The sequence below is a fragment of the Triturus cristatus genome, chromosome 9 (assembly GCF_964204655.1).
Source record: "Triturus cristatus chromosome 9, aTriCri1.1, whole genome shotgun sequence".
Taxonomy (NCBI): domain Eukaryota; kingdom Metazoa; phylum Chordata; class Amphibia; order Caudata; family Salamandridae; genus Triturus; species Triturus cristatus.
In genome coordinates this window covers 376,358,587-376,381,614 of record NC_140592.1, presented here as the reverse complement: position 1 = coordinate 376,381,614, position 23,028 = coordinate 376,358,587, and the positions used below count along the sequence as shown (strand labels likewise).

The following is a 23,028-nucleotide window of genomic DNA, read 5'->3' as shown; positions in this document are numbered from 1 at the left end:
TCCCTTGATAAAGAAGTGTAGTTAATCAGGAAACGTTCAGTCAGCATAGGAATGGGGGGGAATAAGAAGTTCTCCAGAAGAGATAACTAAAGCAGGTGCTCAAAAAGTGAAACAAATATATTGGGAGTAAGTGATGCAACAGACCTGGAGAGACCAGCTGGAAGGGGGTATACCTGGACTGTTTTTGAATCACAAATGTTTTCTGAGATTAGAGCCATATATGGACAGAATATGGACAATTTAGATGTGGCCTTCTTCCATTAAGACTTCACACCTCCTGATTTTAAATATTGCCCAAGCTGTTCACAGATTGTAGAGATGGAAGTACATTTTCTGTTTTTCTGCCTCCTTTGCATGACAGCACGTAAGAAATGGATAATAGTTATCTGTAGAATATGGGGGTGAGGCACTACTCGGAGGCTTTAAGGATTTTTAAAAGTGACCCAAGGGAACAAATAGGTTTTGCGGTCTCCAGATTTCTTTATTGTGCATGAAATCCAAGAAACAAGGCCCTAATTCACCCAAAGCTATCATTATTGATTACGCTAGCTAATTTGTCAATATATGAATATCTGGATGGTTTGAAGTATATTATATTGGAACTGTATGTCTATTTCTTCAATCAATCAACCAAGATTGGTTGAAATGATTGATCTATGTCCTAGATATGGATTTATTTAATGTAGAAGTATGATTGTTTTAACTGATTGTAATTCGTATAGGAGATTTCCAGCACTGACTTGAGATGATACTAAATTAATATTTTATTGGTAATTATTTTAATATTTCTAATGTTCGGTAAATCGAAGATTATTAAACATTGCTATATGTGATTTCAATAGGTTTGTAAAACTTTTATGGTGTGACAGTAGAAATAAAGTGCATATATACACACATATATACACACACGTGTGTGTGTGTGTGTGTGTGTGATATATATATATATATATATATATACACACACACACACATACACACACACACACACACACACACACACACACACACTCTCTCCTACTGTGTTATGACAAGAACAACATAAATGGCAGAAATCTACAAAATAAGTGCCAAAATATAGGTGGGGGGTATATTGATTTTGATTTGTTACAGTACTTCAAAATGGTAGCAACTGGATAAACATTGAAGCAGCCATTTGGTAATCTCAAACATCTTGATTTAAGGTAAACATTACAGGAGAGACAATCAATCGTGTACGCCAGATCCAGGAATGTGAAAATTATTATTTTCTTCCAGGTTACTGAGTAACCAACCTAGAAATACCTGTCTGCCACTGAAATTACAAGGTATCCGCAAAGGCTTCAAATGGTCAACAACTCGAAGCGTTTCAGTATATAAGGGTCTTTGGTTTAACAGAAACAGAGTTGCAGCAATGTAAACTATTTTCATGTGTGCTGATTAAATCAGCAACAGTGTCAAACTAAACATACAGATACATAAAAAACAAAGGGTGAGCAAGTGTGCCGAAGGAGCAGTGGAGGACAATCACCACATTTTCTATCAAAAGATGATGTGATAGGCAGTTTCTGGCACATCTATAGCGATTCAAAACGCAGTGCAGTAACTAAGGATTGGCAACCAGGATCAAGAACAGCAAAAGTAATTTAATAAACTGTAAAGTATGTACGAGACATAGTAATCAATTAATGTATTAAGGTCAATTCTGGAGTGACAAAAATGTATTTGGTCAATGTGAGATAGTGGGTGTAAGCAGCCAATAATGTGCCTACTCTTCCATAAACCAACTGAAAAACGGCATCCTGGTTAATGGCATATGGAGATCCTCTGGGAGACCAATGTGGGGGGAATTAGTTGGATAACTTTAAAAATAGTTAAAGCGTCCTTGTACAAACTTGAGACTTAACCAGACCCTCGCAATCAACTCCAATTGGTTATTTTACAATAATTAAAATACTAATCTTAAAAACCATTAGTCATTTTAGAGCTCCAGCATTCACATATCAACTGCTACTTTACATTCAGAAGGCTGGAACCACTTGGTACAAAGTCAAGACTTCTAGCCCATACACTAAGCAACTAAACAAAATGCTGAGCTCATGCAAGTTTTGTTTGTGAAAGTCCTGTACACCAACCCAGCTTCGCAATGGGTGCTTTACAACCTTATGACTTTCTAATGAATATTTATATGTTAGGGACGTCCAAGGTTTCTTCCCACTATAGCTCATTTAAAGCTCACTTGATCACCCGATTCTAGTCACATGAGCATTGCAGCAAACCAAAGGCCTGAGCTACAAAATGTAGGGATTGCGACTTCCCAATTGGGATTCTTAATGAATCGCAATTAGGATATTGCAATTTCTAATATAAGAAAGCTTAAAAGTTTGAAACAGCAATTCCTAGTGGGTTGCAAATTGACCTACCTCATGAATATTAATGAGGTAGGTCACAATTTGCAACCCTTTAGGAATCGACACCATCACAGGGATGGGTCAGCAGACCACCAGGGCTGTGAATGCGTTTTAATAAAGCAATAATTTTAATTTTTTTAATTTTTATTTAATACAGCCACTTTCCCATAAAGGACACAGGACCGCATTAAAAAAAGAAAAGTTTCTTACTACTCATTTTGTTTGTTTAAGATGACACAATGGTCTCATGGCACACTGACTCCTCTTAAGAAACCTTTTTTTCCATTCACAAAGGGGAAGGGGACCCCTTCCCATTTGCGAATGGGTTAATACGAGTTACTAATACAAGTTTGTAGTTGGTAAAAGATTAATATTTTGCAACCTGAATTTGGTCACAAAACATGAATACACTTCATTCCGATTCAGTATATGGAAGGGGCACCCCTTCCAAATACCTAATTGGTATTTGGAAGCAAACACAAATTGTGATTCTCGTGTTATTGAATCGCAATTCGCTGTTTGTACATAAAGAAAACCATTTTTGAAGTCTTACAGGGACAGATTCTCCAAATTAGGATGTTAACGTCCTCAAAAAAGCTTTGCACATGAGGCTTAAACAACTAAGTATAGAATCCACCACTTGAAAAATATTTTTGATTTTTATATTATCCCAGTCAAACTGTTGATGGGGCACAGGGCAGGGTTGTCGCTTCCCTGAATGCTAATCACAAACAGCTGATCAAGGGCATTTGCAACATGCCCTTCCATACAGTCATTAAGGTAGAAGGCGTTCAATAAGATCTCTGCCACTAAGGGCCATACTGACTCAACAGATAGCATGTTCATAATGATAGGATTTAGTGCATTTTTACTTTCCTGGCATTCTTAATTGGCCACATGTAGACAGTACAACAATGGAAGAACACTTCTCAACCAATCTGGGACATTTATCATTTCAATATGCTAAAAAACTGGAGCAAAGTTACGAAAAGATAACTATCAGGTGAGGTGAAACTATCAATCGGCATATTGGGAGGAGAGAAATACAACCAGCCCCAAGATTAAGGGACATGACTAAGACATTTCAGGCTATATTCGGTATACTTGTCAACCCAGATTCTTCTCTTGTCTTGTGTTTGCAATTGTATAATTTTACATTGTTTGAAGAATTAATGTCCCTCTCAAATAATTACAAAAACATGTAAAGACCTATTGAGAGCTTTTCAAAGTATATAGGAACAGTGTTACACACTGAAGTTATAATTATTCTTACCGGAGTAGCAGTCATATGTTTAGAGCACTCAATTCTCCCCTCTTGAAGGATGAATTGGCCTGAATCCTCATTTTCCATCACCTTATCGTAAAGCTGCAGGTACATATCCGCATGTGTTTTCTGTAAAAGAAGAAAAAACAGAGAGCCCTCATACACTAATTCAATGTAAATTTGTTGGCTCAAAGGCAGGCACTTGTGTGAATCTCATTCCAACAGCAGCTTTCACTTACAGTCCCCATTTAAAGGACTGTTGGAATACTTTAAGGGTTGGCTAAAACTAGGGGAGCAAAATACATGGCCTAAAATATCAAAACCAAGTGCTGGCAGTGTTTAGACATTTGGAACTCATGTCCTATTGCTCGAGTGTTCCTCGGCAATTCGGAAATGGTGCATAACAGTACAAGCAGTATTCCTTTACTCGCGTCATTCTCTTTCTAATCAACTGAACATCTACCAATCCCAGAAGGGGCATGACACTTTTGCACACTTCAAAGCAAGTTTTGATTTATTCTTTACATTTCCAATCTCAGATTATGCAGCCCCACCCGTATGGCTAAGACTACCTTAAATCAGTTCAATTAGATATATTCCTTTAAATATGGGTGCTTCTTGAATATGATCCAAACCATGGTCAGTAATTCATTGAAACAACGGTCATCTGTCTCTCCCCATGTGAAGATGCACATCTTCAAGTGTAAACAAAGCATTTCCACCAATCTAAATTCAAACCATTGCATCAAATTATCCTGGTTATTTTATCTATTTCTATAATTTAAAATATAGCAAAATTCTCCAATTGAATTTAATTCTCAGTGATATCAATTAATCAGCCTTTATCGGTTTTGGTGGAAATAACTTTCATTCAAAAGCAAACATATCCTAATTTTATCATGCAACGAGGAATAGTCAATTAATAAGTCCAACTCTACCATCGTAATGCAATGTAACTAATACATTTCCACAATTCAAACGTTGAGAGTATACCACCAAACTTGCTTTGCTGTCTGTTCCCGTCCTCCATTAGCAATTAGCAGAGTATCCCAATAATTGCAATACTTAACTGGTGTTTACCCATTGTGCCTTCTCTTGTGTTCTAATAATATTTACTTCCGATCATCTCCCTTTCGTTCCTTCTTGTTGTCATTGAACAATTGCATACAATTAGCAATTTATTGAAATGACTTCTAGCCATCATGTCTTCTTTTCAAAACTTAGTACCCATTTCCTTCTGGTTATCTGTTCCAATATCTTTCTTTGCTTCTATCATCTTAAATGTTCTCATATTTCTTCAAATCAACTGTCTCCAAAAAAAACTAGACTGTGCTGCATTTATCTTTGCTACAACTTGTTTTTCCATGTTGGAACTGATTTTCTTATATCAATGCTGATCAAATTAAATTTATTCCTAATACAACATTAATTAAATTCCCAATCTGGTATAAGCATTAAAAAAAAACCAACAAAATAAATAGTGTTCCATATTTAGTTCCGACAATTTAATGCAGTGATTTTTTTCAACACAGATATATTCCTTTTTGAGACAATTGATTTTTTCCTTGATCATAGACTCTGTAATTGCCATTGGAAACTGACAAATCTGCTCAGATTTAAATTATTCCTCTCCGTTAGGAAATGTGTCATGAACACTGACTTCATATGTGTAGGCAAACATTTGATCAATGTTCATTTCACAGATTTTTAGTTTTTCCATCACTGCTACAAAATATACTTTGCACAGGCATAAAACTGCTTTTCCATAAATGTAGGGTATTGTTGGTCTATATTCTCCTAAGTTGATGTGTTTTTACAATGAGGATGAGTAATTGCATCTCTTCTGAAAACATTTGATTTCTCATAAATTGCTACTTGTTCAGTTTTGCTCAATCTTTGTTTTGAATTCTCCTCATGTCACAAGACAGTGACTTTAACATCACTTTTCTGGAATGCCATCATTGTTATTTATCATCAGAAAATCACTTTAATTCTTCACTTTGTTCCAAAATGTTTATTTTTATAATCAGTCTGCATAATTGCCGGTCTCTGCAATGAATATTTTGTGAGATAATCAAACTATGATATTTCTACAAGCATCTGGGTGATTTCTTAATACATTTTTAACACCACCCCACCAAAAAAAAAAAGAAATCAATCCAGTGTTTACATCAGTCTCAGTGCCTTTTTATGACTCGGGGGGATCAAACACAAACTTGCACGTTCTTATTATCCTGAGGTTTATCTTTGCAGGCAAAATTTTATTTTTTTCCCCAATTCACTGACTGTTTCTCAGGCTCCATCTTCAGCTGCAGATCAGCTGCTTCGAATAGAATAGAATACAATAGCAGAAAATAAGCATTTATAAAGCGCATAGCTACTCTAAGGCATCCCAGCGCTATCTGCGGACCGCGGACTATGGGGGCGACTTTACTGGATGTGAGCTTGGAACAGCCAGGTTTTTAAAAGTTTCCGGAAGGAAAGATGGTTAGATTCCCTACGTAGTTGGAGCGGGAGGGAGTTCCAAAGTGTGGCCGCGTTATAAGAGAGAGAGCAGACGCTACTTCTTGCTCTCTTTATTTTTGGAACAGCAGCGAGTGAAAGGTTAGCCAAGCGAAGGCTTCTATTAGGACAGTATGGCACAGCAATGGCTTGGTTAATGGGCGGGCCTTTCCCCCAGAAGGACTTGTGGGCGATACAAAGGACCTCAAACTTGACTCTCTCCAGAATGGGTAACCAATGCAGAGTGTTCAGCGCAAGTTTGGCGGATTGACGATAGGGGATTTTAAGGATCAGGCGGGCTGCACAGTTCTGGATGACTTGTAGTGTAGAGGTGGTAGACTGAGGGGCTCCGAAGTAGAGCACGTTTCCGTAGTCTATATGTGAAAGAATCAGGGCTTGTACCATTATCTGCCTAGCACAAAATGGGAGAAGAGGAAGAATTTTCCTCAGCATCCTCAAAATACCAGAGCAAGTGGCCGACAGCTTCGTTGCTTGGTAATTAAAAGTCAGGAATTGGTTCAACTATATGCCAGACTCTTGATTTGTTTCTTTTGGAACTGGCAGGGGACCAAGACAATTAGGCCATAGTAGCCCGGGATTGAAGGTCGGCTGATTGCCTAGAAGCTGACAGGACAGCTCCATCCACTTTGCGACTTTTTCCAGACAAGGGCCCAGGCTAGAGGTCCGGCTTCCCGGGTGGTTTAAAGATACCACCAGTTGTGTATCGTCAGCATACGTAACTATTTTTATGCCAAAAGGGCGGACGATCTCTGCCAGTGGGCTCATGTATACGTTGAATAGTGTCAGGCTCAGGGAGGACTCCTGCGGCACACCGCAGCGGAGTGGCATCGGTTTAGAGCCGACATTACCCTCAAAAACCTGAAAGAACCTGTCCTCTAGAAAATACCGCATCAAGGTGATGACGCCTCCAATCACTCCAAGATTCATGAGTATGAGGATTAACATGTCTTGGCTGACCGTGTCGAATGCGGCACTGCGGTCTAACAGGATGATGGCTGCTGTACCATCTTGGTCTAGGATTCGCCTGGATTTTTTAACCACCGCCAATAGAGCGTTTTCCGTTCCATGTTGGGGCCAGAAACTGGTCTGCGAGGTATGAAGCGAGTTGTTTGAATCCAGGAATCCAGATAGTAGCGAGTTAACGTGCCTCTCTAATATTTTACTACAGGTGGGGAGAAGCGATATTGGCCGGTAGTTCCCCCAGCTGTTCTGGGTCCAAGTTTGGCTTTTTGAGCAGCGCCTAGACCATGGCGCATTTCCAAGGAATGGGGACCACTCCAGAGGAGATGGAGGACTTGAACCTAAGTCCCGCAGTTATCCCTTCACATCAGAGATATGGCATAATTTTTCCTTAAAGTGTCTGAAGTTTGAGCATCTCATGAACTTTCAGAGAGCACACAAAACATTTGGTGGCAGCAGTGAATAGATATTTATCCAAGTTTTATATAGCTCTGATCTCGCCACAGAGGTAGTGGCCAGCTTTACAGCCTGTTATGCAATATACCAGAACCATGACAAACAACAACGTTCAGGCATAACAGTAAAGCAGCCTTAATGGGACAGTCATAACGCGGATATATATATATATATATATATATATATGCGGAGAACAACCAAGAGTCATCGAGTAGAATGCTCACTATACTAATAAAATATGCGGTTATTGATCGCTTGAAAATGCTGGAGCAGATTCAGCAAATCAATGAGATGTTGGAGAAAGAAGCGAACCAAGATACAATAGTGAAATTTAGAAAAGACATGTTAGATAGATTGAAAAAATTAGAGGTTTCTATTAAGGAACGCAAGGCACAGAAATTTCTTCGCGACAAAGGTGACTATGAGCGCGGCCAAATATACACGTTTGCGAAGAAATTTACAAATGTGCGAAGATTAAAAATGAATAGCAGTGCCAAACCGCCAAATGAAATACAATCTGGCCTGAGCAGCTTGCAAAGTTCAGAAATAGAAACCTCAGCTGATGAAGGACAAAGTAGTACAACTATAGACAGAATACCCTCATTAATTGATGAATTTGTTTTTTTACAAGAGGAATGGAGATTCAATCTCCGACCAAGAGTACAAACAAATTATGCCAAACCACCAAGAGGAAGAGGCAGAGGCAGCAAAGGCAGAAAGGGGCAAAACAACATGAATTAAAACTTAAGAGTCAAGATTATACTGGCATGGAAGATGAAAGAGACAATAAAACATCAGTCATTAATTTAACAAATATCCAACTATCGCCTTTAGAAGAAAAAGTCCTAAATTTGGGGTTATCATATTGTCCAACAGCAGACTTTAATTATGTTCAAACGAGAATAGAAATTTTTAAATATGCAAGATTACTTAAGTTGAAAAAACATTAACGATCAATCATCAACATTACTCTGTAAGGGGGTCAGTGCAGAGTAAAATAGATGAAAATATTTTGGGCGAACTACATGTCAATGATATGGATTTAATGGTAGGAATGCGACAAATTGCTACAGAGACATAAAGCAGTGAGAATCAAGGAGAATTAACAATAAATGATCAAGCTATTCAGTTAGCAGCAGAAGAAGGAATTGAGATCGGGGAGAGTGATATGACATTTTTCAGACCTAGCACACGATTTGTTCCATCATCAGCTAGAGACTCCATTGATGTGTTCAATGAACTGGTGATCAACGATTTAAAAAATCTGGAGAAATGCATGAGTGTTGAAAATAAAAAATTATCTTAAGCAGGAGAAACAGCAATCAGCTTTGATTTCTAAATTGAGAAGAAATGATAATTGTTTAATACGTAATGCAGACAAAGGTGGGAACGTGGTGTTGTGGGACAGAAAGAAATATCTAAATGAGGCATGTAAACAGTTGAATAATAAATCCTGCTATGTGAGAATAACAGCAGAAATTATGTCAGCAAGTCATCAACAATATAATGAAAAATTATGTGAATGGCACAGCCAGGGAATGCTTTCACAAGATGAATTTAAGTTTTTAAAAATTAGTAACCCAGTGACACCAGTGTTTTATCTCTTGCCAAAAGTACATAAAGATATCGAAAATCCTCCAGGTCGACCGATCATATCAGCGATAGGCAGTGGGTTGGAAAATACTTCAAAATTTATAGATTCATTTTTACATCCACTAGTTAAACAACTTCCCTCATACATACAAGATACGGGGGCTTTTCTCAAAACAGTGTATGACCTACCGTGGGAAGAAGATCTTCTATTGGTTACCATTGACGTGACAACGTTGTATACGAGCATCAAACACGAAGACGGGTTGAATGCGGTTAGATATTTCCTGGGCAATAGACCAATCAAATTATGGTCTCATACCCAGATGTTATTAGCCATGGTATCAACCTGTTTAAAGAATAACTATTTTTTCTTTAATGATGAATTGTTCCATCAGATCTGTGGTACTGCGATGGGCACCTGCTTCGCCCCCAGCTATGCGAATTTGCATATGGGCTGGTGGGAGGAGCAGGTGGTCCAGAAGCAGTACCACATTGAGTGGGAGAACAATATCCTACACTGGAGTCGTTATATTGACGATTTATTCATTGTATGGAAGGGCACAGTATCCTATGTGAAAGAATTCATCAATAAGCTTCAAAAATATAGTTTGAACTTGTAGTTCACTAGTACGATTAATGATACTTCAATCAATTTTCTAGATTTAACATTCTATATTAAGGATTTCAAACTCCAGACAAAACTTTACAGGAAAGATACAGCGGGGAATACACTGCTTCATGCAGCGAGTTTTCACCCGCCGAACTTAGTGAATAGTATCCCGTATGGGGAATGTCTGAGAGTAGTACGAATTTGCAGTGAACCAGAAGTGAAAGAGAAACAGTTGATGAATTTGAAAAACCGATTCAGAGCGAGGGGGTATACCGAGTATTGTCTTCAAACTTCATTAGAGAAGGTACAGAAACAAACAAGGGAGGATGTACTTTTTAAGTGAAAGATACAGAGAAAAATATCAATGAGTGTAGATTAATCACAAACTATAATAAACTACAGGGCCCCATTAGGAACATCGTATCAAAACATTGGCATGTGATTAAAAATGATTCAGTACTTGGGCCATTAGTACCCAAAAGACCTTTGATAACTTTTCGCAGAGCTAGATCTTTTAAACAAATGCTAGTTAGCAATATGATTTCAAGTAAAAGCAGTTCCACGAGTGGATCTTGGCTAAAGCGTAAAGATGGTTTTGTAAAATGCATAAAATGTAAAGCATGCACACATTGGATAAATACGATGTCGTATAAACCTGGTTTATCCAAGAGAGTGAAAAAGATCAAAGGACAGTACAATTGTAAAACCGAATATGCTGTATATGTTTTAAGATGTGCATGCAACCTGCAATATGTTGTAAGTACAATTTTACCGGTGCATAAACGCATTTTGCAACATTTAAGAGCGATTAAAAATGGGGATAGATCTTACCCAGTGGCACGTCACTTTGAACGATTCCATAATAAGGACGTTCAAAGTTTAGTCTATTTTGTCATCGATGCAATTCCTCCAAATAAAAGAGGTGGTGATAGACAAAAAAGCTTGCGAAAACTGGAATCTTGCTATATAGTAGAATTGAACACAAGAGGCCCTGCTGGTCTGAATATAGAAGAGGATTTGTATACCCATTTATAAATTGTTTCTTATGCTACATAAGCAGTGTCATGATTAAAAGTGTAAACAATATTTTTTAATATTTTTCAATGTAGAAATTTTGAATGTTCCCTTTCTCCAAATTCCTAAGTTTTTAAGCACTATACAAGAGCACTTGTTTATATATTACATATCACATGGAGATTTGTTTACTGCCCACTTGGGCTACCGATAACCTAAGTGACTTATAATATGAACTGTGGCACTTCAGCCCACTTTGGGCATGATTTTCTTAGAATTAAATTAATCGAGGAATTGGCATTGATTTGTAATTTAATCTGTGATTTATAATAGTAGTAGATTTTAGAATGAATGTATCCATTCTTTTATATATTCATAATACATCACTTGAGAAGTAAAACGATGTTCGAAGTCACTGTTTAGTTATAGAGAGACTTCAAAACTACGAGTCTGTCTTCTATTCCCATGTATTTGTAGTTCTCACGTGATTTACGTCACATGCACAAGATTTAAAATGGTGGATTGTGTTGAAAACTTTATTCGTGAACAAGCCTGCTGGCACAGGCGAAACGCGTAGAGTATAAGACAAATAAAGCAGATTAAATCACCACATGGCGTCGTCCTTCCTTGAAAGCATCGAGGCGGATGTGCGATAATAGACCGGATTGAGCTTAAGTGACCGGTGACGACGACGCGCCCTCTGGTTTGGTGAGCGGTGGCTGCTACTTAGGCACAGGAGCATAAAAAAAATAATTATATATATATATATATATATATATATATATATATATATATATATATATATATATATATATATATATATTATATATATTATCTACTGGCGGTCGCCAGTAGATAGTTATAGTTAGGACCGTGTTTCCATAGGAAATCCGCAACATTCTCTTTTGAATAACTTTGGCGCCGATTGACGAATCCTCGCGAAATTTTCAAAATAGGTGGGGCGCTCCGCTCCGCTCCTTCCCTGAAAGTCTCGGGGGGATTCGTCAAGCGGGGGCTGAGAAAAAGGGGGGGTCCCAAAACACGTTTTCCCCATGCATTTTTCCATAGGACCTTTAGTCCAAGCTGCAGCCCGAACGGCTGAACAGAATTACTTGAAATTTGGCAGAGAGGTAGTCCTCAGGTCAGGGATGTGCCTTTTGCAGGTCTGGTGTAAATCTGTTCAGTATTTCCTGAGAAAATAGCATTTAAATCAATATATATATCTATAGGCGCGCACCGTGCGCGTACGGTAATCCTTACCGTACGCGCACGCTGACGTGCGCGAGCGCGATTCTGATTGGTTGTTAGATCTTAGTAAACATTCGAATCGGTCGAAACCAGGAAGTGTCGGCCGCCATTTTGTCTCTCGCAGTCTGAGGGGGTGAAAAACAAAGGTGGATAACGTGAAAAGGGGGCAGGCTGGACAGTTCCTGACCCCCTAGCCTTGGTCAGGGGGTCCCAGAAGGACCCCCAAGGGCAAAAATGTATTTTAATTTTTTTACGAAAAATCGCGAAGTGCGCGTAGCGTACGCGCACGGTAGAAACGGAAAAATTCCGCGAACTACGCAACGTGGGCGCGCGGTGCGTGAAGCTCACCGTGCGGGCACGGTACGCGCACGGTGAAAAACCTTAAAATAAATACATAACTTAGCATTTAAAACAATGTACAAATTCACTGAAAAAACCATAGGTTTCACACACGTTATAGTTAGGAATTAGCATTTAAAAAACCTTGCAAATTCACTTAAAAAACCATAGGTTTCACACATGTTATAGTTAGCTGGGCATTTCACTCGTGAAAAACCATTGAAATTCCCACGTTATAGTTAGTGCAGGCAACTATAACTCACGCGACCGCAATCCTCTGCTGATGACGTCAGATATTACATCACTGATGACATATATGTCTTTCTGAAAAAAAAATATTTGTAATATATGTATAGCTAAAAATTAATGGAAGAAGACATGGGTAAATAAGTGTCTAAATACAGTATTAGCATCAACAGAGGATTGCGGTCGCGTGAGTTATAGTTGCCTGCACTAACTATAACGTGGGAATTTCAATGGTTTTTCACGAGTGAAATGCCCAGTTAACTGTAACATGTGTGAAACCTATGGTTTTTTAAGTGAATATATATATATTTATTTATTTTACCGAGTTGTATATAGCTCGAACTTGACCCGAATCGGGTATCAGAGTGCTTTACATAGCACCAGTTGCATTACATGAGGACACATTCATTTTTTGTTAGGCACGAGGAGATTAAGTGATTTGCCCAGAATCACATGATGTTCAGCGTCATTGCCGAGACTCAAACCCAGTTTCCCAGATTCGAGGTTGACCGCCCTAGCAGTTAGGTCAACTCCTCTGCCCAATAGATAGATTTGTCAACTGAAGTAGGATTTGAAGAGACATGACGTATGGCTCTTACAGAAGAGCAGATTCAGATTTTTTCTTATGTCTTTCTGGATTCATCTTCAAAGCCCAGGGGCACAGATAGGTAATGACTAAATTAGTATTTTCTTTGTTTGCAAGACAGGACTTTTCAGGTTAAACTCTACTTTGGATCTTGTGAGATGGGATGGTCCAATAACATTGAGCTTGCTATGGTGAGGTCATTCAAAGTGGAAGAGGTCTAATAGTGATACAGCCAAACAATCTGAGATTCTGGGTAAAAATGGCAATCAGTAGACAGGAGACCAGTTGGAAAGGGTGTGAGGTCTGTAATCAGTTTTTCTGCAAGGACAATATGAATAATGAGCACAAAATAAAGAACAGTCACAGCAACAGCTCAATAAAGCGATCATACTGAAGAGGCCTGTCCAGAGAGATTTTTCAAAGTTTGGGTGTTGGAGTCACCTGGTGAAGCACCTGTGGGGGTTCCAAGGTGAGTGATGGAGGTGAGGCTATGTTAAGTGATAGGCAAAGGAGCTTGAAGTACGGAGGTGAGAGTGGTCCATATGAAAGGAATCATGTAGGAAATTTAGAAGGCCAAGTGAGATGTAGATACGTTTGAGTGACTGTTTGCCATACAAGCAGGTAAAGTAGGCTTCAGGTGGGTGGTGCTTTATAGATAACTGGGCTTTTGTTGCAATTGTCCCCCCACTTTTTGCCCCTTTTTTAGCTACTAGATTCTGATTTTCGACTGAGACTGCACTGAGGTCTGCTAACCAGACATCAGTGCCAGTGTTCCTTCCCTAAAACAAGGTATTGTCTAAATGTGCTACAATTGGCAAAGGACTTAAGCATCCCTGTAAGTCCCTAGTAAATGGTACCCTAGGTACCTATGGCATGGGTACCAATGAAGGTCGCTAAAGGCTGCAGCATACCTTATGCCACCCTAAGGGACGCACATACAAATTATACACAGACTGCCATTGCAGGCTGCGTGACACAGTGCTAACCATGAGTGAAAACATGACATGACACACTCCTGGGTGTCATGCCAAAGGCACTGCATCTATTACATGTAAGTCACCCCGACAGCAGAACTTTGAGCCCCAGAGATTTCTATTACTGGAAATTGCAAGTGAGCAGGGAAGACATCTCAAGGTTATGTACTGGGCACTGGTCATAAGGAGTTCCCCAGCTACATAATGACTTCACTGAAAAACATGGTGTTTGGTATCAAACCCGTCATATTAATGAACCCACACTGGGTCCTGTGATGGATTAATAAATGCACCCAGAGGGCACCTTAGAGGTGCCCCCTGAAAACCTACCAACTACTAGTGTACTTCCCGAAGAATCTAGTACTTTGTTGGAGATCCTCAACCCAGACTCCTTCAGGGGTCTGATCGCCCGCTTATACGGGGGTTTGAAGGCGGACCTTAGAGTTGACATTTTCCAGATCCAGGACAGGTGGTCAACGGAGCTACCGTTACCTGTTACTGGGGAGGAATGGCAACGGGCATTTGCACAGGCTCTGGAGGTAGCTATCAATGCTCTCTTTAAACTCACACAATTCCACTACTTGCATCGTACATACCTAACCCCTCACCAGTTGGCACGGATTAATTCGGCATACAGTTACCAATATGCCCCGGTTGTGGCGTTGAGCCTGCAACATTTGCGCATATGACATGGGATTGTACCGGACTTCAGGTTTACTGGTCGAGAGTCCTGGAGACGCTGTGGGAAGCGACAGGAATTCATGTCGAGACAACGGCCAAAGTTCTTCCGGTACCCAAATCGAGGAATCGAATGAAACATAAATTTGCCCTACTGGGACTTGTATTGGCCAAAAGCTGAATTGTTATCTATTGGACTCACCCTGTACCCCCTAGGCTGACTACATGGAGAACAGACATGCATGAATGGTGAGTAGCGGAGGAGTGGCGTCTGCGCTTAGTCCGCACTGATAAAAATGCTGACCGGGATTTGGAGACTTGGGGGGTAATTCTGGTGAAGTTACTGTTGACTCGACAACCGCGTGAGGACACGGAGACCCCGTCCAAGTGGGAGAGCTCCAAGACACGGACAATACTGGATGCCTTGCCTGATTGATTATTGTCAGTTGGGAGGCACGGTCTGATGTGTATGTGTTGGGAGTGGCTAGATAACCCTTGTAAATTGTGGTGGGGTGGGCTGGATCATTAAAGGACCCCTCCCCAAACAAATCCCACCCCCGGGTGGGGCGATGGTTTCACGTGAAAACATTGCTATAGTGGTTAAAACCCCGATGAATCTGATGGCCACACACCGGATCAGTTGCCTCATGACATGGCTTCGTCAACATGTAATTCAATACACTGTGGGTCCACCCTGAGGGAAGAATGGGATGGAGTCCAATATATATTGAGCCTGTCTCTATGTGCTAGGGATATGTGTAATATATTACCTCTACCAATTGCCGCCTACTTTTTTTCTTTTTGGTTTCTTGTTTTGTGCATTAATGGCAACTGCTTACTTCATCAAGGTTGTACAGCGCTCCCAGAATGCTCAAATGTACCCCATGATGTTATTTGTGGCCCGAACCCCGGATTGTCCAAGGGGCATTATTGAATCAGGGAGGAGGGTTAACTGCATGAACTGGACTCAATTTTACATCATTTGTGCATGGCGTATACAAGTGATAATTCAATGTATGCTGACGTACTCGTCTTAGGCAGCCTGCCACCACAGATGCCTTTCTGACCCCCAGGGGTGAAAGCCTTTGTTCGCTGGAGGTCAGGAACAAAAGCCTGCTTGGGCAGAGGGACAGGGACAGGGACAGACAGACAGACAGACAGACACACACACACACACCCACACACCCACCCCCCGCATATTACCATTCCAAGAGAGCTAGCTTCAAAGAGCTCACCGTCTTTCATATGCAAATCTGGCTTTCCTCACTGAAGAGGATGCCGACCCCCCCTACCCTGAGCCATCTGGCACCAGGACAGGCTGGAAAATTTAGTATGCAGGCGGTGTGCAGCAATGCCACGCTGGGCACACCTATAGGGTGACCAAATCTGTGAACACCAAATTTAGGATTCCACCATCTTGTGTGTGGGGGAATTAGGATTTCTGGGACAGGGCGATTCCCACTTCCCAAAGGATGTGGTAATTTAGGGGGGTTTAGTGACTCCAGGGGGTACGTAGCTCATTGGCTACTATCCCTCACTCCCCTTTAAATTGAGTATTTAGGGAACCCCTTGATACCAGGACTTCAGATTTCTGTGAACCAAAAGAAGAAGTGGGCAAAGAAGACTGCTGCCCTAAGAACAGAGGGGCACAACTAACTTGGCGACAGGCCTGCAAGCCTGCTTGTGGCACCCGACCCTCGTGGAGCAACTGCTTCGTCCTGCCACTGTGCAGACCTTAAGAAACCAGAGGGCTTCCAGTGCTTCCCAAATTGCCAAAGTACAGGACCCACTCCTCTGCAGGCACCAAAGAAGCCATACCCGATCTACCGACCTGCCGCATACAGGGATTACCAACGCAGAAACAACTTAGGAAGACGAAGCAGTGCTCCTACAGGTCAGATCTGTCCTCCTTCCAAGTCTGGGGACCCCAGGACCGACCGGAGCCACACAGTACCAATCCCAGTCCAATAAGTCGCTGCTAAATGACCAAATTCAATACAGGTTTTTCCTCCATAGGACAACATTACCAATCCTGAAATTGCACTGTGTCCATTTCTAAAAACTGTAAAAAAAAATAATCATACCTCGAAAAGCTTTTACCAGAGTCCTATGATCTTGGTATCTAAATTTATATAAAAGTGTTCTTTTTATAAATTGGTGTTGGATTTCTTTGAGTGTGTCTCACTCACTGCCTTTGTGTGTGCAATAAAATCTTAGCACTACTCTCCGATATGCCTAACTACTCGCCAGAAGAGGCCAGTGTTTGGGATGAGTGGTGGGGCGGGAGGGGTGAAAGGGCCATAGAGCTTGCAACGGGAGGGTGGCAAAATAAAAACTAATTTAAAAATAAATAAAAAACTTAGCTATTGCCGGCCACGTCCTGCTCCAGGCACAGTCTCCCAGAATGCCCTGCAGCCAATCCTAAAGCTGCTCTCACATGATTGGCCTGAGCGCCCTCGATTGGCACTCCAGGATAGACTGGGAGTCTGTCCTTGCTCTCTCCAACCCCAGCAAAGCAGCTGGGGTTGGAGTGAGGTTCACTGCGCATGATGATTTGGTCGGCCCAAGATAGCCGGCCAAAACATTATGTCCAGTGAAGAGACTGGACGACCATTTCCCTCAGTGCCTTCACTCCCCAGACCCCACCCCCCAAGACTCGGCAGAAAAGGAGACATAAAAGGAGTGTTTCTTCCCCCTTTTACTTTATTTTTCTTTGGGGGGTGGGGGGTACTGCTCCGCCAAAGCGGAGGAGCCGTTGCTACTGCTCACCCACACTACCACAAAAGAGCATTTGGGGTGTCATTTGTGCCTCTGCAATTCTTTTAGGGTCTGCTTTGACTCTTTACACGGTGTACCTTTTTTTGGCCCATTATATAAAGAGCCAGCTTCCTACTGGGTTAAGATTTCAAAGTGAAGGGGAGGTGTTGGCAGTCAGCTTTTGCTTAAGTACTGTGGTGAAACTGCTGTGGGCCTTTTCAAAGTCATTGAGGTGATCTGGGGACTGTACTTTCCTTCAATCATGAATTGCAGTGGGCATGTATGTTTGCACTGTGTGAATGGCGGTGTCATCCATGGCTGAGGATGTGAGCTTTTAACAGTGGATGTGCTGGGGGTTGTTGGTGGCAGTGTTTATTAAAAGAAGGTTGAAGTGCTCAGATCACTAGATCATAGGAGCCAAAATTAATTAGAGGGTATAGTTCATTGTGGATCTGGGCAAGATGATCTGAGATTGAGTCAGGCTAGGGTTTCTTTAGGGTAGTTGGGATTAGATGTACGAGTATTGTATGATGACAATACCCTGATGTGAATCAGGGTGTGGTCCAAGGGAAAGGGAGCAATGCGTTAGACTTTTGGAAAGGCGAAAGCGGTTGTCGGTACATGCATGGAGGAGTGGGTATTGGTGAATCAATGGTAAGAAAAGAAAGACCTCTTTAAACATGGTTTTTCCCTTTTGTCTGCAGTAAATTTGCCCCCTTTTGGGAAACATTGATAATAAATCAATTGGTATTAGTTTAATTCTATGTATTTACAAACCCATATACCTGCTTCTGTATAATCCTTGTGAAACCAGACAAAGGTCCTCCGGTTTGGGTTATTAAGAGAATAACATCAATACAAGGTACTCCTTTTCAAGTTCATGACAGTGGCTGCAACCTTCCTGACCACTAGGGTCCCTTTCTTTACCCAGAGCATTGACCAACTGAGGGAATCAGTGGAGAACTGAATCTTTATGTGATCAATAATCTGATAAACCATGTAAAGCGTCCAGGGGTTCCCATGTAAGTTGCCTGGGTCTTTCGCTAGCAATACCAAGGTGATTTATTAGAGGCAGTGTGGTTGAGCACCCTTAGGCTTAACCAAGAGGAGTGCAAGACGTCTGCAAATACACACAATGATCAATAGATGAAACATGACTCAACAGGCCTTGCGATGCTTGGGAACGTAGGGACCCGTTTTGTCCTCTTCTCCGCGACCCAGGGGCGACGGATGCAGAGGTGACTTTAGAGTCGCGTTTTCTTACCAGGAGCAGTCCGGTAGAAGGGGCCTGCATGCAGAGGCTGCAGGTGTTGTCGGTGGATCCACGAGGGTTGAAACCATGATGGACTCTGGTGCTAGAGGGCTGGGGAACCTTGACAACACTGTTGGCCCACTTTGACTCAGACTGGGAGCAAGGGGTGCAGTGCTGGCTTCAGGTGTTGGGTTTTGCCGGTTATGGAGTCCTAAGAGTGTTTTCTTTTGGAATTACTGCAGGGAACAGTTCCGCTGTTCTCTAGGAGATCTTGGTCTTTACTGAAGGCACGCAGTCTTTCCAGGGTCTGGAGGCACACAGCTACAGGACGAGACGTCTTTGGCGCAGTTTAGATAGAGAACAGCAGAGAGGTCAGCTGGGCGGGTGCCAAGTCGGGTCCTCTCTTTAGTCTTCTGCTTTTGCAGATCTTTGTGTCCTTTTTTGTAGATCATCAGGATCTGCTCCTCTGGTGCTAGGGGCTCCCCTAAATACTGAATTTAGGGGAGTGTAGGGTAGTAGTCAATGAGCTACTGACCCCTGGGGTACCTACACCCCCAATATGACCACATCCTGTTGGAAGTGGGCATAACCCTGTCCGAGAATTCCCAAGTATGCCATCACAAAGATGGCTACTTCTGAAAAATCGTGTCCACCACAGTGTAGCCCACTTTAGGGGTGGTACTAGCCTGGAGTTCGCACGCCTACCTGACTAGATAGTTTTCTCACCTGTCCGGGTGACAAGGGGCTCTGGACAAAGGGGGGCAGCTTCCTCTTTGGTGAGGGAGCCAGATTTGCATTCCAAAGGCAGCAACTATTTGAAGCTTTCCGCACCCAGGAAGGATAATCAGCAGGTCAACCTGTGGGAGGGGGCGTTACACCCTCTTCCCGGACAGGCTTTTTTTCTGGGTCTTCTGAGAGCAAAAGGCTCTCACCCTAGGTCAGAACAGTGCCTCGGGTGGCAGGCTGGCAGAAACCAGTCAGGGAGCACACAAGAGGCTGGTAGGCTATCAGGAGGGCACTATAAGGTGCATGTATTGGTAAATCCATCACTGGAATCAGTGTGGGTTTATCATTACAAGAAGTTGGATACCACACATCCTTTTCTTCAGTGAGACCATCATGTAGTTGGGAAACTCGTTTTCACCAGTGTCCAGCAGTTGTTTTAAAATGGCTGACGCCACTAACTTGAAGGCTGGGCAGAGGAACCACAGCTCCCAGACTACCTCGCTCCTCAACAGCATTGTGGGTCTGCGCCAGGAGGTGCATAAAGGAAGCCACTGAGCCCCTGCGGCGCGGGATGTCATTAACTTGAAGGTCAGGCCAAGGAACCACCGCCCCCAGACTACCTCGCTCCTCAACAGCATCGCGGGTCTGCGCCAGGAAGCGCATAAAAGAAGCCGCTGAGCCTTGTGGCGCAGGACGTCACTAATTTGAGGGCCGGGCCGGGCAGAGTAACTACAGCCCCTAGACTGCCCTGCGCTCAAACAGCATCGCGGGTTTGAGCCAGGAGGCGCATCAAGGAAGCCGCTGAGCCCCGCGGCCGTGCCTGGGCAAAGCCTCAGCCAAAGGTTGGCCTGTCCTTTCCCGTCATTGCCAGGAAGGGGCAGGGCCCCCCCTTGCGTCTGGTCCCCTGATGGTCTCTGCCGGTTTAATGCTGAACCACGAGGTACTGTAACTTTCCCGTAAGTTTTAGATCTCTCCTTGGCCAACTCAGTTAACTGCTCATATCAGCCCCCTCAGGAGTCTCTACCTCCCCCTTGGGAAAAATCTATTTTTGGCATTTTTCACCCTGTGACTTTGGAAAGAACTTTTCCTTGGTTCTGTTTTTGGTACTCTCAACTTAATTTATGGCCAGAGTCAAAGTCCCTTGGTTGTACATATTCTCTTGTCCATAATCCAGTTTAAACATTATATACCCCAAGAACAGAGCAAGTCCAATTCACCCCGGCCCCTGGACAGAACAACTAAAGGTTCCCATTTAGAGACCAATGATTGACTTTTGGGGGAAGACCACTAGCATGCTAGGCCACGTTCTACATACCCCATTTACGTGGATACCAGTGCTAGCCCACCGGCTCTACAGAAGTCGACCCATACAAGGGGAGTTGGACCTCTGCAAGACGCAGACAAGGGGAACACACGGATTAATTTCAGAGGGCCAGCTTCCAGCACGAACCCCAACTCTCATGCAACAACCCAGGCTCCTATTAAGCATTGCCCTGCCAATCCAAACACTGCACTGCTTTTTAGCCTCGAACCCCACCAACAGCTTAGAGTAATATCCTGGAATGTGGCCGGGCTAAATAGCAAAATGTTACTCCCTCACTGGAATAATTTAATTGAGGGATGTGACATTTGTATTTTTCAGGAGGCCTGAAGTTTGGTCCCCCTATTTAAATCTGGATATGCATGCTACTGTTCGTATGCATACTACTGTTCGCCTGCAACCACTATAGGGAGAGGGCGCCCAGCAGAGGGATTGATCATAAGGGTAAGGATTAATCATATGGGTGGGGATTGCTTTGGGATGTCAGATTACCCTTCTTTCAAGTTCTAGCCCAGACATTTTGGGGGTCCGCATTAAGGGCCTTATGGGGGGGCGATTCTATTGATTTGCTTACATCTACATGATGGGGACTAAAGGGGGCAGACCTTCGCCAACACTCACGCAATTGGAAGAGAGTTTAGCCAGATGCCCAACCCACTCAAGATTAATAGTAGCAGGCGACTTTAACAGCACTTTTGAGCCTCTTGATAAAGAGGATCTAACAGGTACACAAGACGATGACCTTAAATGGGCCGTCCCCTTTTTAGACCTCCCCCAGTCAAAAAATGGACACAGATGGCGCTCCAAGTCAAAGCCCTCAACGTTGAGTACGGTCTAAGGGCTGTAAACAGACGAACCCCTTCGGATAGACAGGGTGCAGAGTTAGCGACCCATCCCGCATTCAATATATCCTCCTTGACATGAGGCTCTGGAGAGATCTGGTCGACATGAATGTGGGTGTCAGAACCGAAGTGACCATAATCCACTGTGTTTTAGCATGAAGCCTCTGAGAAAAGCCTCCTCTACCTGCAAGAGAAACCTAGCCGGAGTCATACCAAGAAGATCTATCCTTCCAATGACAGGCGATCACTTAAATGGCGGAAGGTGGTTCTGTATGAGAATAAGATTCAGGGCATGCAGCATGGTTTGGCAGTAGGCACCCTCGAGCTTCAGTCTACGACCGAAAGCAATGGTGTAGTGGCTGATGTAGTCACAGCCCACTCTCGAATCTTTGACAGATTCAGTTCTTATTTTGTAGCACCGAGGACAGATCAAAGGCCTAGCACCTTGACAGGGGGAGTGTACTAGTGGCACACAAGGGATTGTAGATGCGAATGCTTGACCTTAGTCTCAGCCATCAAAGCCAAAGATAGCGCCCTTATTAAAGCTTCTAGGAAGCGCTATAAGGCAACTCTGCATCATGCGAAAAGGGTGTGGGACGAAGCCCTATGGCAGCAACTTTAGAAAGCATGTGCTGAGAAAGACTAAATCCTTTTGGTCTTTAGTTACTTGGGGCAACAAATCAGGGGCTCAATCATCCCCCAATCACATCACAGGCCAGGCGTGGTATGACCACTTTGGAAGCTTTATACAGACTCTGGGGACACGCCTCCAGCGAAGGTGGTTGCTTTTTATAGTCAACGTTCGATTTACAAATCATTTACTCTAGGCAAGATCGAGGCCTCTATAGGCCTAATAATCCAGTCTAAAGCTGCAGGGCCTGATGGTATTCCGGTGGATCTATTTTTAGCTGACATCTTACGCTGGGTCCATTACATTCCACTTTTGTCAAGTACAGTAGCTAGCGGTGCCCCAGTCCCAGGGTCTTGGAAGGGGGCAGAGGTGGTTCTAATGTATAAAAAAGGAGACAGAGAAGAACCTTCTAATTATAAGCCTATTAGCCTAATCAACGCCTTTCAAAAGGTCTTCTGTAGAGCCCACCTGCAGAAGATCCAGTTGTGGGCAGATGACAATGCAATCTTATCTCAATATCAGACTGGCTTTAGGGAAAACACGGGGACAATGGATCGGGTATTCCGCCTCCTGCTCCTTTATTGGAAAGTGGTAGTGACTGGCAAGGGCAGCCTTTACTTA

General features: G+C 42.6%; 1 protein-coding gene across 1 annotated transcript in view; it reads right to left on the bottom strand.

Moving 5' to 3' along the window:
* LOC146797983 (transmembrane protein 87B-like) overlaps positions 1-23,028 on the bottom strand; it is a 416,123-nt gene that overhangs the window by 348,588 nt on the left and 44,507 nt on the right. The window contains exon 4 of the mRNA XM_085625212.1: positions 3,661-3,780. Coding sequence (XP_085481338.1) covers positions 3,661-3,780 — 120 coding nt within the window. The remainder of the gene's footprint in view (positions 1-3,660; positions 3,781-23,028) is intronic.